Source organism: Sceloporus undulatus, chromosome 3 (genome assembly GCF_019175285.1).
Source record: "Sceloporus undulatus isolate JIND9_A2432 ecotype Alabama chromosome 3, SceUnd_v1.1, whole genome shotgun sequence".
Lineage (NCBI taxonomy): Eukaryota > Metazoa > Chordata > Lepidosauria > Squamata > Phrynosomatidae > Sceloporus > Sceloporus undulatus.
The window spans coordinates 263,570,322-263,584,021 of NC_056524.1; the positions used below are offsets into that span (position 1 = coordinate 263,570,322).

At 37.6% G+C, this 13,700-nt stretch overlaps 1 protein-coding gene across 2 annotated transcripts; it reads left to right on the forward strand.

Moving 5' to 3' along the window:
* Positions 1-6,729: 6,729 nt before the first annotated feature.
* LOC121927254 lies at positions 6,730-13,089 on the forward strand. Of its 2 annotated transcripts, none has more exons than XM_042460955.1 (2): positions 6,730-8,868; positions 12,507-13,089. In XM_042460955.1, exons 1-2 carry the CDS (start codon positions 7,855-7,857, stop codon positions 12,516-12,518), a joined length of 1,026 nt encoding a protein of 341 aa, XP_042316889.1. In that variant the 5' UTR covers positions 6,730-7,854; the 3' UTR covers positions 12,519-13,089. The 2 variants fall into 2 exon arrangements, with proteins under 2 accessions (XP_042316889.1, XP_042316890.1); XM_042460956.1 differs by having other exon boundaries at positions 12,510-13,089.
* Positions 13,090-13,700: the final 611 nt, after the last annotated feature.

Genomic DNA, 13,700 nt, shown 5'->3' on the forward strand with positions numbered 1-13,700 from the left:
CTACGAGAGTTAAGATGGAAGTAATATGTGAGAGTGAGAAAATACCTAGGGGCTCACATGAGCAGAGAGGCCTGCTTCTTCATACTTCTGGGCTCACAATCGTGTTAGGCAATGCCCTCTCCCACTCTCACCCAAGTGGTAACCTTCATGCCAAAAGGAAAGTGGAGCTCCTCTAGAATTCACCCTGTCTTAAATGAGGATGTCTTTCTATTTGGAAGACAGTGTTCAGCAGCTTGGAAAGCTCTCTTAAAGTTTAGAGTAAAATCTGGAACAAATTCACCACCCCATTGATATGGTAGCCATCACTCCCCAAGGCTGAGTGGCCTGACTCAATTTGAAGGCTGTCATTGCTAAATCTTCTCCAAAGCCAACAGTTTGGGAGATACCATTTCCTATGGCCTAATTTATCAAAAACACCTGTTTGCTTTACCTGTGTATGTGAGTGTGTTGTTGTTTTTAATGTTAAGTCTGGGTGAGAGGTGACCTCGGAGGTATATTTTTAGCTTCTTGGCATGCGAGCCAGGTGCAAGTGAAACAAACAAATATGGAACTCTTTTTACAGGGCAAATACATTGCTCAGGTGTAGATTTTATTTCTTTTTTTTAAAAAAAAACCTGTCTGTGCTAATATCTATCAAGGGAGGCCCTGTCTGAGTGAAAAATGTACTACAAAAGGAAGGCGGGATACAGTACTCTGAAAACCACTGAATTCTCCAGTGTACATAATAGGGTAAGAATAAAATGTCAGTTGATAAAACTGGGACAATGTTAAAGAGAATGAATGATTATACCCTTAATTTGGTACAACTCCTGACATAAACAGGGCAGAGATCCCTGCAGCCAGAAGTTTCTCTCTCTCTCTCCCCCCCATTTCCCCTATAATTTTCTTACCATTCTCCTTGTTACTCAAAGAAGGAAGACAATCAAGCAAAGGCTTCTTTCATTTCAGTACTGAAAGGTGACGTGCCACAGTATATGAAATCTGACAGCATTTTCCAGTTCACATATTATATGACACTTGGCATCTCAAGAGATTTACTATTAGAAACAAAGCAATAGGACGTAGACCACAAACTTGAGATATGGAAATTTGGAAAATTGGGAGCAAAATTTACATTCAAGTCAAACATGCTGAAATTTTAAATTTTGAATATCAGCAAAATGTCTTTTAGCATTAGCTCCAGCACACAGTAAGGATGGCTGCTGTCAAGAGAACATCTCTTTCCCTAAGAAATCCATCCTGCTTCCATTTTCTCTTTTTCAAGCATAGCATATGCCTACTAGCAGGTGCTAATCAGTTCAAAGTATAAAACAACTGAATCTAATGGCAGCTGTCGGAGGAAATGACATGTAAGTCAATTTTTCCAAAGAGGTGTCTTTTTACTTATGTGACTTGTTAAATAAATGTGAAGGAAGAGGAGGTGAAGAGGAGCCAGATACATGACAAGGTTGCATAAGATGAGTGCATAAAACTGGCAAATCAGTGATCATTTGTAATAATAGAAGAAATTTATTGTTGTCCTTTTTCTGTGTCTTCAAGTCAATTCTGAGCTGGGGCAACCCTATGCTAGGGTTTTCTTGAAAAGATTTGTTCAGAGTTGGTCTGTCATTGCATTCACCCCTAAGGCTGTGACTTGCCCAGTGTCACTCAGTAGGAGTTACATAGCTTAGCAGGGATTTGAACTCTGGTCTCTCAGAGTCGTAGTCCAACACTGAAACCACTATACCATGCTGGCTCTTTGTTTATTGAAAGTGCAAACATGTGTTGAAATATAATCTGTGCTTGAAAAGGTGACCTCATGTTTACACTGTCATCCGTTCACCTGTTTGTAATGCATTTTTTTACAAGAAATCTAAGTGTGTCACATTTAAGATGGTCATTCAAGGTGACCATGACAGTCAATGCTTTCCATGTTAACAGGGATGGTGAATCCATGCCAGGTTTTGATCTGAACTTTGAAATGAGCTAGCCAACATGCTGAAGACTATCCCCAAAATACAATGAATTTGTTCAAGATTTTGGTTCAAATTTTATTGTCCAGCGTTCTGAACTCTATTTCCTAATTAGTTTCAGCACCCTGGAGAACACCTTGATTTAAAATCTGAAGTCCATTGAGCACTCCATTGACAGTGAAGCCACCAGTCACCAATTAAGGTAGAGAGTACAGTGGGTGCAACATTTCATAGTCATTTTTAATTGGGTTCTTATTGTCAACTGATCAGTGGTTGAAGAACCAACAACAATTGCTCTCTCTGGGAAGCAGTTGGGAATACCCTTCTATCCATCTTCCTACAAAGCTTCATGGCAAATAGCATCACTTCGGCAAATGCTCATTCCCTATCACCACTTCTCACTCTGTCCAGTGAATACAGTAAGCATAGAATGCTGTCAGTCTTTTAATAACAGAAGGTGGGTTTATTTAGAACAGCCTTCAACCAGTTTAATGGCTATTTTTCTGGACTGAGCTCACAAAACATAGCAGAGGCAGGCAACTGTGTGAGGATCAACTTTCCACCCCCATCCTGATTCCTCATGCACTGCGTGCACACATACACACAAACCAAGCATGCAAAATGCCATTTTTCTATCTCTGCTTCTTCTCCAAAAGTTATGACTGTAAGTTATATTTTGTATCATTTCTGGCTGCTGTTATGTAATATACATAGAGTGAAAAGAAATGGAGCTGAATTGGTTCAGGGTGCTGGAGAGCAAAAAACAGCTTCATTTATATACCGCTTCATACCGAACTAGCAGTGTCTAAGCAGTTTACAACTGTAAGCTAATTCCCCCAACAATCTGGGTACTCATTTTAGCGACCTCTTCGAAAGGATGCAAGCCTGAGTCGAGCTTGAGCCCTTTTGCTGATATTGAACTCACAACCTTGGGGTTTTGAGAGAGTGGCTGCAGTACAGAAATGTAACCACTCTGCCACCAGGGCTCCTGGTTTTTTGCATGCTTGTAAGCATGCAGTTTTTTTCCATGATTGTAAGCATCTCAGGGTTTTTGCATGTGATTCCCTCACCCACCCCCCAATATTTCTTTTAAAAATACTGAAGGTTTTATGAGGCTGGGTGGGTGGGTCTGTGGGAGAACATGGAGTTTGTGGTCTGAACTTTTTCCATTACTGCTGTTCTGGACTTCAAACGTGGTAAATGATTAACATGAAAAGGAGAAAGTATGCATGTACATCACAGCACTAACCCACATTTTCAACCCACTCTTAGGAACTCTAGATTGATGCAAATTGACAAGCATAAGGCAAAGCACTAGATACAGACTGACAAACATAAGGAAAAGACCTTTCAAATTTCTACAGAGAGAGATGTGGAGAAACACACGGATTTCACCGTGTCTTGGATTTCACTTCCCCAACAGCACTCCCTCATTCACACATACTTACATACACCTCTGTCCCTCCTTGCACATTCCCCCATATTCATTGGCTTGCTTATAAGTGTCTGTATACAAAGGGATCTTGTAGCATCTTTGAGACTAACTGAAAAAAAGAACTTGGTAGCATGAGCTTTCGTAGACTTGAGACTTCTCAGATGCATATTACATGTATGCATCTGAGAAAGTAGGCTCAGGTCTACCAAAGCTCATGCTACCAACTTCTTTCATTTAGTCTCCAAGGTGCTACAGGATTCCTTTGCATATTGATTTTCCAGACTAACACAGCTATGTCTTTGAATTTTAATTGTCTGGTTTTCCCAGGATCCCTTGTGATGATGTGCACATTCTTTGTGGTTCAACCACAGCAGGTTAACACACAGCATACCCTCCAACTGTATGATTTAGCAGGGACAATCCCCATTAATCCTCTTTTCTCCCCCTTTTTAGCTGCTTCTAAGGTATCCCCCACTTCAATTGCTGCAAAAGTAATTGGCATTCAATTAACACAATTGGGGGGGGGGGGAGAGATAAGAGAGGCAGAAACTCACTCCTCCCAGTAGATTCACACAAAAGCAAGCTACTGTCTCTCCTAGCTTGTGTTCTTCCTCAATAATGTTTTTTACCATCATGACAAGACTGATATTGCTTGGCTACAAGTGTCCTGGTTTTCACCTGTGAAACGTTGGAGAGTATGGTGCAGCCATGGAGGAAAGATTTTTTTAAAATAACCTAGCACATTACGAAGATGAGATTTACAGTGTACAGCTTCCCATGCTGAACAAATTGTGCTAGGCTGGATCCAGGTGTCCTCAAAATGTCTTTTCCAACTGTGTCTGAGATTGCTAATTATAAGATCTCTATGGATGAGCATCCTATCCATATGTTGCCTAAAGTGCGCCTAACCAGAACATTTGCATTTGCTATTAATCTTGGCAAGAAGATTAAATATAATAGAGACTAGAAGGGAGAAGATGTTTTAGCAAACCAAAAAAATACTCACAGATCCTCAATAAGAAATAGTGTCCAGACACATTGCTGGGGAGAAATGGTTTGTTTCTGCAAGATTCTCAGCAATTTTTAAAAAGTCATTTATTATACATGTACCATTGGCACTAAAAAAAAATCTTTTATATAAAATACAGTGTTCTTGTGGAACAATTTAGGTCTTGAACAAACTACAAGAGCTTTTTTGTACCAAAAATCAGTTTTTCCTGAGGCCCTCCACATTTTCTACACAAATGTTTTTATGGAGAAAAAAGTCCAGAAGTGCAAAACAGTCAAAAACTGTGTAAAAATTCTGATTATCTCACACATGATTTTTGAAATTATTTTGCTTGCATTTGGGAACAAAATAAGTTTCCTCCAACTCCTTACCTCCTTCACCTTCCCTAGGGATGTGTTTTGAGAAGAAGCTGGTAGTTTTCAAGGAAAGAGGTCAGACTAGCTTGGGTTAAAGAGCCAGAGGTGATACAAACCCTCAAAATGTATTTAGGTTGCCTCTATAAATCCTAACAGGGTAGCAATTTGTTGTTGTTGTTGTTGTTGTTAGGTGTCTTCAAGTCAACTTTGACTTATGACAACCCTATTCTAAGGTTTTCATAGCAGGATTTATTCTGAGGAGGTTTGTCTTTGACTTCCTTTAAGGTTGAGAGTATGTGACTTGCTCAGGGTCCCAAGTAGTTTTCAATGGCTGAGCAAGGATTCAAATCCTAGTCTCCCAGAGATCTAATTCAGCATTCAAACCACTGCACCATGCTAGTCTGTGCAAATATTATATCAAATGACTTTTAAATCTTCAAAGATACCTGATTTCCAATAATTCTTGATTCAAAGGAAACACACTCGGAGTAAAAGCTGCACTGGTGTTCTCATCATTTGCAAGGATCAGGGTACAGTCCAGGGAGTGATATTAATGGGATACAGTTAAACAGATAGGAGACTCCATATAAAGGCAATGTAAAAGTGGAGAGAGATGAAACAAGTGAAGGTGGTTCTTAAACATGGTTGGGATCGAATGAGGTACATTGCAGGACCAACAAAGATTACTGGCCTGCTTCATTTGCTCTTATCAGTGGCTTGGGATAGACACTTCCCTTTCTATTGAAGGGAATTACTGTACTTGGGATAGTATGCACCAAAATCTCAGAGCCCATTAACTTAAGCACTGAAAGGACCAAGTTAGGCAGCCAGTGCAAAGCTTATGGGTTGACACAGAATGGTAAAACAGCAACAACAACTCAACAGAAGCCTGGCCTTCTGCCCTCGCCTGGTCAATGCTCTTCCCGCTGCACTTCAGATCTCATTTTAATCCATGTTGAAGGTCCCAGCAAGCAATATGAGGCACCTTCAGTCTGACAATGTTCAGTGTATGTGTCAATTTGGGCATGGGTCTTCCATGTCAATGGAGTGGTGAATCCACTCATTGTTTTAATCTGAACTTTATGGAAGCTATCCAAGGAGCCAAATCTATTTCAGGGATAGGATTCAGCACCTGGATAGTGCCTTTAAAGTTCCCATTAAAACTGAGGGTGCATTCACTGTCACACAGAGATGGGGTTACAAACCACCACTGTCTGTTTGCATTTTATGCATCATAAGGATGCAGTCTCTATGACCCAGGCTAAATTATGCCCAACCCTGAAACTGGGTTGTGCTTAATGGCAGCTTGTGAGGTCCAATATCAGTGGAGTAGTGAATTCACTCTAGGCTTGAGTTCAAAATTTGAATGCACTATCCAAGATGCTGAACCTTTTTGAAGATGGGCTTCTTTTAAAAATCATCTTTAAAGTTCAGAGCAGATATCCCTCTGACATCAGAATCACCAGCCCACACTGGTTTTGAATGATCACTTGGAATTAATTGTATTTTACCATTCTGGAGTGCTCCAGTGGTATTTCTAATTTGTTTACATAAGAGTTCTATGGCTAGCATGAACTGCTAAGAAGACAAATTAATGGTTATTAAGAAGAAAGAATCCTGAACTCGAACTAAAAGCAAAAGCAAATAAATTGAAGCTGTCATACTTTGGATATATCAAGGGATAATGACACTCGCTGAAAAAGACAATAATGTAAAGTGGAATGCAGTAGAAAAAGAGGAAGACCACTTTACAGGTGGATAGACTCAGCCAAAGATATCCCAACCCCAAGTTTGCAAAACCTGAACAGGGCAGCTGATGACTGGTAAGTTTGTTTCATATTATAGAATTATAGAGTTTGAAGAGATCACAAGGGCCATCCCCCTGTGATGCAAGAATACACAGTCATCTGACAGATGGCCATCCAGCCTCTGCTTAAAGACCTCCAAAAAAGGAGACTCCTGAAAATGAACCGGCGAACGGAGGCGTGAGGAGCAGGCTGGCGTTTCTCTGTCAGCCAGCTCTCGACCCGTGGGAGATAGCCCAGCGTGATTTACAGCTTCTGGGCCAAACTGCTCCTGATAGGAGAGTTCCAGAGGATCCCCACAAAGGCTCAATTCCCGGTTTTTGTAAAGGCATTTCAAGGTGCATTCTGGAGGAGCCCCGAAGGAAAGCCCCAACAGAAGCGGAGGGAGCCGTGGGAGCCCACCCGTGGGCGAGAAAAGCCTAGGCTACAAGCGCCTCTGCCGGTTTTATTTTAATTTGGAACAAAAAGAGGTATACAAGACATAAAGCCTGAATACCTTCAGTCAATTTTCTTTGGAGTTTTAGTGCTTATACACTTACAAGTTGAAAGAGAACCAGCCTGCTTTTTGGTTGTTTATTTTGCTGAGAAGGGATTGCCATCTAAAGCTGCAGCTGTGATTAAACAGGCTGTTGGGAAAGACTGTGAGGGAGTGGCAGCGATCTGCTATAAACTGCTACAAACTGTTATTTGATACTTTTAAGCTTTGATTTATTGCAGCTTGCTGGGCAAAAAAGTTCTGATTTAATACTCTACTTAAGTGAACCAACTGTAAAGGAAGAAATTAATCATTTTAAAACCATTTCTTTGGGAGTATATGCTTGAATGGTCTAAACTCAGCTGTGTAAATTTACAGGGAAGGAAAGAGGAGAAGTTGCAGAGGCTTGGAAAGTGCAATTTAGCTGTGACAAAACGGAGGCAGAGAGAAATTTGTTAAATCAAGAAGGAAATAATTGACTGTAGTATTTGATGGATATAATATTAGGACTATTAAGAGTATTAAGACCACTAAAGAGTGAAGTTCCAAGCAAATACTAAATAAATAAACAAATAAATAAAAGGAAGATAAAGCCCTGAATATAAGGAGCAAAGGAGAAAGGGATAAAGGAAAATCAGATAAGTACCTGCAGGGTTTGAATATATTATTCTCTCCTCCCTCTCTGTATCCTGTATCCCACTAGGAACAGTGGGAGCTGCCTCTATTGCTTGAACACATTATTTTGGAATCTTTAAAAAAGTGGTTCTTTTAAGAAGAAAGAAGAGGGATATAAAGTGATTAAGGAGGATAAAAGTGTCTATAATGAACACAAGACAAAACTCAGTTAAAATGCCATCCCAAGCTAATAGGAGAAACTCGATGGAACAGACATCAATAATGGAGGAAATAAAGAGACTATCAGCACAGATGGAAAAGAATGGAAAAGATTTGGAAAAAAACTTTAGGCAGGAGATAAAGGATCTGAGAAGAGATGTGAAAGCAGATTTGAAGTCTGAACTCAAATCCGAATTAAAAGGGATAAAGCAATCTTTGGAGGAGATGGAGAAGGAAGTTTCTCAAATAACTACCAGGATAGATAAATTGGAAGAAACATCACAGACTTTAAAGGAAAAAACATCTGAACTGTGGCAACATCAAGAGCAACAACAAGATGCTAGAGCTTTGGATGAACTGAAGCAGAGAGAAAACTCCCTGAAAATTCGGGGCTTGAAAGAACAAAAACAAGAAAATCTATATGACTATCTTCTTCCAGCAATTGCTGAATATATGGAAATACCTTATCAAGATCTTCTTAAAGACGTAAATAAATTATTTAGAGTGAATTTCATCATTGCCAAAGAAAAATCTCTTCCCAGGAACGTGGTGATATCATTTGTGAGAAAAAAAGTCAGGGATGAACTGCTGTTCTTGAGCTATGGAAACCCGTTGGAAGTCGAGGGATCCGAATTGAAATTTTTTAAAGACATTCCTAAGAGGATTCTCCAAAAAAGAGGAAATTATAAGTTTATAACAATCAACCTCAATAAATATAAAGTGTTATATAAATGGGAGAAACTAGAAGGCATCTCGGTGAAATGGAATCAAAAATGGTTTAAATTAAATTCAGTTTCAAAGGCAAAAGAATTTTGGAAAAAATTTGGGAAAAAAATCATAAATACTTCAGATAACCATGATTATAATAACAAAGATAGCCTTACTGTAGACCTAGGAGGAGAAGAGGAAGCTTCCGAGGAAGGAGAAGATGATAACGATAGAAAGGATGAAAACAAAGATGACTCCTTGGATGAGAAAGAACCATCGGATTCAGATGAAAAGGTAATCCAAAAAACTTTTAATGATAAAATGACATTTCAAGGGGGAAAAATAAAAAATAAAAATAAAAGGAAAGTAGTTTTGTATTAAATCTAATTAGAATTGATGGATTGTTTATCTTGGAACATAAAAGGGCTTAACCAACCGATTAAGAGGAAAAAGGTGTTCCATTATATAACTAAGCTTAAAAAGGATGTGATTTGTTTATTAGAGACGCATATAAAACAAGGAGATGAAAGGTTATTGTATAATAAGAAATTAGGAAAAGAATTTATCTCATCCTCCAAAAAAAGGAGAAAAGGTATTGTTATTTATGTTAAACATAATATCAGTGCTAAAGAAGTCTTCAATGACAAGGAGGGACATTATATAGGAGTTGAAATTGAGACAGGTAACCAGAAAATTCTTCTGGTAGGAGTGTATGGGCCTCAAGAAAGAAAGGACAAATTCTATCACTCCTTATATAAACTGATGTTGAACTGGGATTACTTGAATGTGATTATGATGGGCGATTGGAATGCGGTAATAAACCCGGAAATAGATAGATCTCAGAGTAAAGGAAAGAAGAAGAGACAAGGGAAATTACCGGCTTCCTTCTTTAAACTTATGGAATCTCAGACTTTAATAGATGTTTGGAGACACTTATATGGAAATGCGAGAGACTATACCTTTTTTTCCAGTAGGCATAAATCTTGCTCAAGAATAGACTTTTATTTAGTTTCTAAAGGTCTCTCTACTCAAGTGACTAAGATGGATATTTTGCCACGATCTCTATCAGACCATAATCCCATCTCTCTAAAAATCAAAGCTAAAAAAGCAGTGTATAATTGGAGATTAAATGAAAAACTTTTGAAATCCCCCAAAATAGTAGAAGATGCCAAAGAAATACTTAAATATTACTTTCAAGAAAATATGGGGAAAGGCACTAAAGATACGATTGTTTGGGAAGCATCGAAGGCAGTCCTAAGAGGTTTTTTCATAAAGAAAAATGCGGAAATGAAAAGAAAACATCAAGAAAAATTGAAAGAGATAACAGATAAATTGAGAGTAAAAGAAGAAGAACTGTATAAAAACCCTACAAATTCAAAGATTAATTCGGAGATTAAAATACTACAAAAACAAATGTCTATCTTGTTTACAGAAGAGATAGAAAAAAAGCTTAAATATTTAAGATTAAAGAACTTTCAAGATTCAAACAAGTCGGGTAAATGGTTGGCTAGTAAACTGAAAGAAAAAAAAAGAGAAAAAGTTGATAATTAAGATCCAGCAAGGCCAACAAATTGTTACAGATCAAAATAAAATCAAACAGATTTTCTATAACTACTACAAGAACTTATATAATCAACATGAAGAAGATGTAAAGGAAATAAATCAATATGTAAATAATAGTAGCCTTCCTCAAATAACACCAGAACAAAAGGTTCAGATGAATCAGCCAATTACCATAGCAGAAGTACTTCATGCCATTAAGGATAGTAAATCTGGTTCTGCTCCTGGCCCAGATGGCTTTTCAGCCTTATATTATAAGACTTTTCAACTTGAATTAGTAGAACCACTGAAAAACATGATGAATAATCTGAAGGAGGGATATTTCCCTACAACTTGGAAAGAAGCAACTATATCCCTTATTCCAAAAGAGGGAAAAGACCTGACCCAAGTGATAAATTATAGACCTATATCACTTTTAAATAACGATTACAAGATCTTTGCGAGTATTCTAGCAGAAAGGCTGAAAAAAAATATCACTTCAGTCATTCATAAAGATCAAAGAGGTTTTGTACCAAAAAGATACATTAGAGACAATACTAGGCACTATTTAAATTTAGTTGACTATCATGAAGTGTATATTAATAAGAAATTTGCAGCCTTCTTTTTTGATTTAGAGAAGGCTTTTGATAATGTTTCATGGTCTCTGCTAAAATGTGTAATGGGAAAGTTTGATTTAGGGGATAACTATATGAGATGGGTTGGAGCAATATACCAAGATCAAGGAGCAAGGTTATGGATAAATGGAGAAAGAACTGAGATTCTGCGCATAACAAAGGGTACAAGGCAAGGGTGTCCTCTTTCACCCCTTCTCTTCTTGTTGGTGTTTGAGGCTTTGCTGCAAACCTTAAGAAGAAATACAAATATTAAAGGGGTCCAAGTTCAAAGAAAAGAATATAAGCTGAAGGCCTTTGCTGATGATCTTATGGTGACCTTAAGTGATCCTTTAAATGATTCTTTGGAATTGATGAGGGAACTTAAGAAATTTGAATTGATATCTGGTTTAAAAATTAATAAGAACAAAACGGCAATTATAGTGAAAAATATGACATCAAGCGAGACTCAAAAACTGGAAACAATTACTGGGATAAAAGTGCATAAAAAAACCAAATATTTAGGAATTTGGATCACAAATAAAAATTCAGAATTATTTGCTAATAACTATGGGAATTTGTGGGATTGTGTTAAAAAAGATTTAAAAAGATGGAAAGATCTGAGCTTATCATTATTGGGAAGGATATCAGTTATAAAGATGAATATTCTCCCTAAGTTTCTATTTTTGTTTCAAACAATACCAGTAATCACAAATGAGAAACCATTTAAAGAGTGGGAAAAGGGTCTCTCAAAGTTTGTATGGAAAGGTAAAAAACCTAGAATAAAGATGAAATACCTACAAGATGTAGGTGAGAGGGGAGGACTCGCTATGCCTAACCTGAGAATCTACTTTGAGGTATCATGCCTATTGTGGTTGAAAGAATGGATAAGTTTAACGGATGAAGATTTATTAAGCTTGGAACACACTAACTTGAGGTTTGGTTGGCATGCGTTCCTTTTCTATGATAAAGAAAGAGCAAATAGGGATGTCAGCAACCATTTCGTAAGAGGACCTCTATTAAGGATATGGAAAAAGTATAAAAGGCTAATTTGTGATAAAATCCCGATGTGGGCATCCCCACAGGAAGCCTTTTTCAAATATAGTAGTAAAAAGGATGAATGGATCTATTATAAAGACTTATTAGTTCTGCGGAATGGGAAATATCAGATTAAAACTCATGAAAGCCTTTTAAATCAAGGCCTTGATATTTCATGGTTCTTCTATAGACAGCTGCGGGAACGCTTCAGTATGGATCAGAAACAAGGGGGGATAGGCAATACCGACTCAAATCTGGAGGCAGAACTGTTATCAGATAAGAGGGCACCAATATCAAGGCTGTATAAATGTATCTTGGCCTATCAAATGGAAGATGAGTTAATCAAAGATAACATGATTAAATGGGCGAGAAATTTTGATGTGGTGATCCCTTTAGATCAATGGGAATACTCCTGGAAAAAAAGAATTAGATATACTTGCAGTCAAAGCATTAGAGAAAGTTACTACAAAATCTTCTACCGTTGGTATTTAACTCCAGTAAAAATAAGTAAAATGTATAATTGTAGTAATAATTTATGTTGGAAATGTGGGAAAATTCAGGGAACTCTTTATCACATGTGGTGGACATGTGAGCATGCAGTTAACTTTTGGAAAATGATATATTTTGAAATTAAAAAACTTATAGATGTAAGACTTAAGTTTTCACCTGATGTATTCTTGTTGAACATAATAGATTTTGGCTTGGAAAAGAAATGTGGCAAAATAATTTTTTATATGTTGTCAGCAGCAAGAATAATATACGCACGCAATTGGAAATCCAAAATGACTCCTCGCAAAGAAGATTGGATCTATAAATTACTTGATATGATGGAAATGGACAAACTGTCAGAGGCTCTTCGTAATGAATCACAAAGCAAGTACAGAGAGGACTGGACCATTGTCATAAAATCTCTTCAAGAACAATGGGGAAGAAATGTAGTAGTGGGAGTAGGAATATTATAAATGATATATGCCCTCTCTATTGTATATTTTATATTTGTTACCATTGGCTTAATGACTTAGGAAACTTAATGGAGGGACAAATGCTATGTAGCTCTCAAGGCCATTTCAATTTATTTTTAAGGCAGAGCCCCTACCGGCGAAGCAGCCAGAGACCATGGCTAGGTAGGATAAGGAGAAGGGGATAAACATGTACATAATAATGACTTTGAATTATAGTTGGGTCATATTAAGCAAGGATTAATTTATGTATAAATAAGCAGAAAAGAACTGAAGGTTAGGAAGTACTAAAGACAAGGTTTGTATGGTGTGAACTGTTGAATATTATAAGCATTGGTTATAAACAGTTTTCTTTATTTGTTTTTAAATGTTGAAACTTCAATAAATATTATTAAAAACAAAAACAAAAAAGGAGACTCCACCATTCTCTGAGGCAGCATGTTCCACTATCAAACAGCTCTTATGATTAGGAAATTCTTCCTAATGTTGAGGTGGAATCTCTCTTCCTGTACCTTGAATCCATTACTCTGTGTCCTAATCTTTAGAGTAGCAGAAAACAAGCTTTCTCCGTCTTCAGTTTGACATCCTTTCAAATATTTAAACATGGCTATCCTATCACCCCTTAACCTTCTCTTCTCCAGCCTGAATATACCCAGCTCCCTGAACCACTTCTCATAGGGCAAGGTTTCCAGACCTTTTACCATTTTGGTCACTCTCCTCTGGAGACCTTGCCTCTGGCAAGACCCTTTCTTTACAGTTGCCATACGTGTAAAGTGCCATGTAAAGTGATGGTGCTGTATAAATAAATGATGACGATGACAACGATGATGATGATGACTACGATGACAATGACTGCAGCTTTTGGGGGTCTCTCATTCATAGGGTCACCATAAATCAAAATCAATTTGGCAGCAAATAACAGCAACAACAAAGTGTCTTCTGCATTTATTTTTGCTTTTCCTATATCTACAACTTTCTT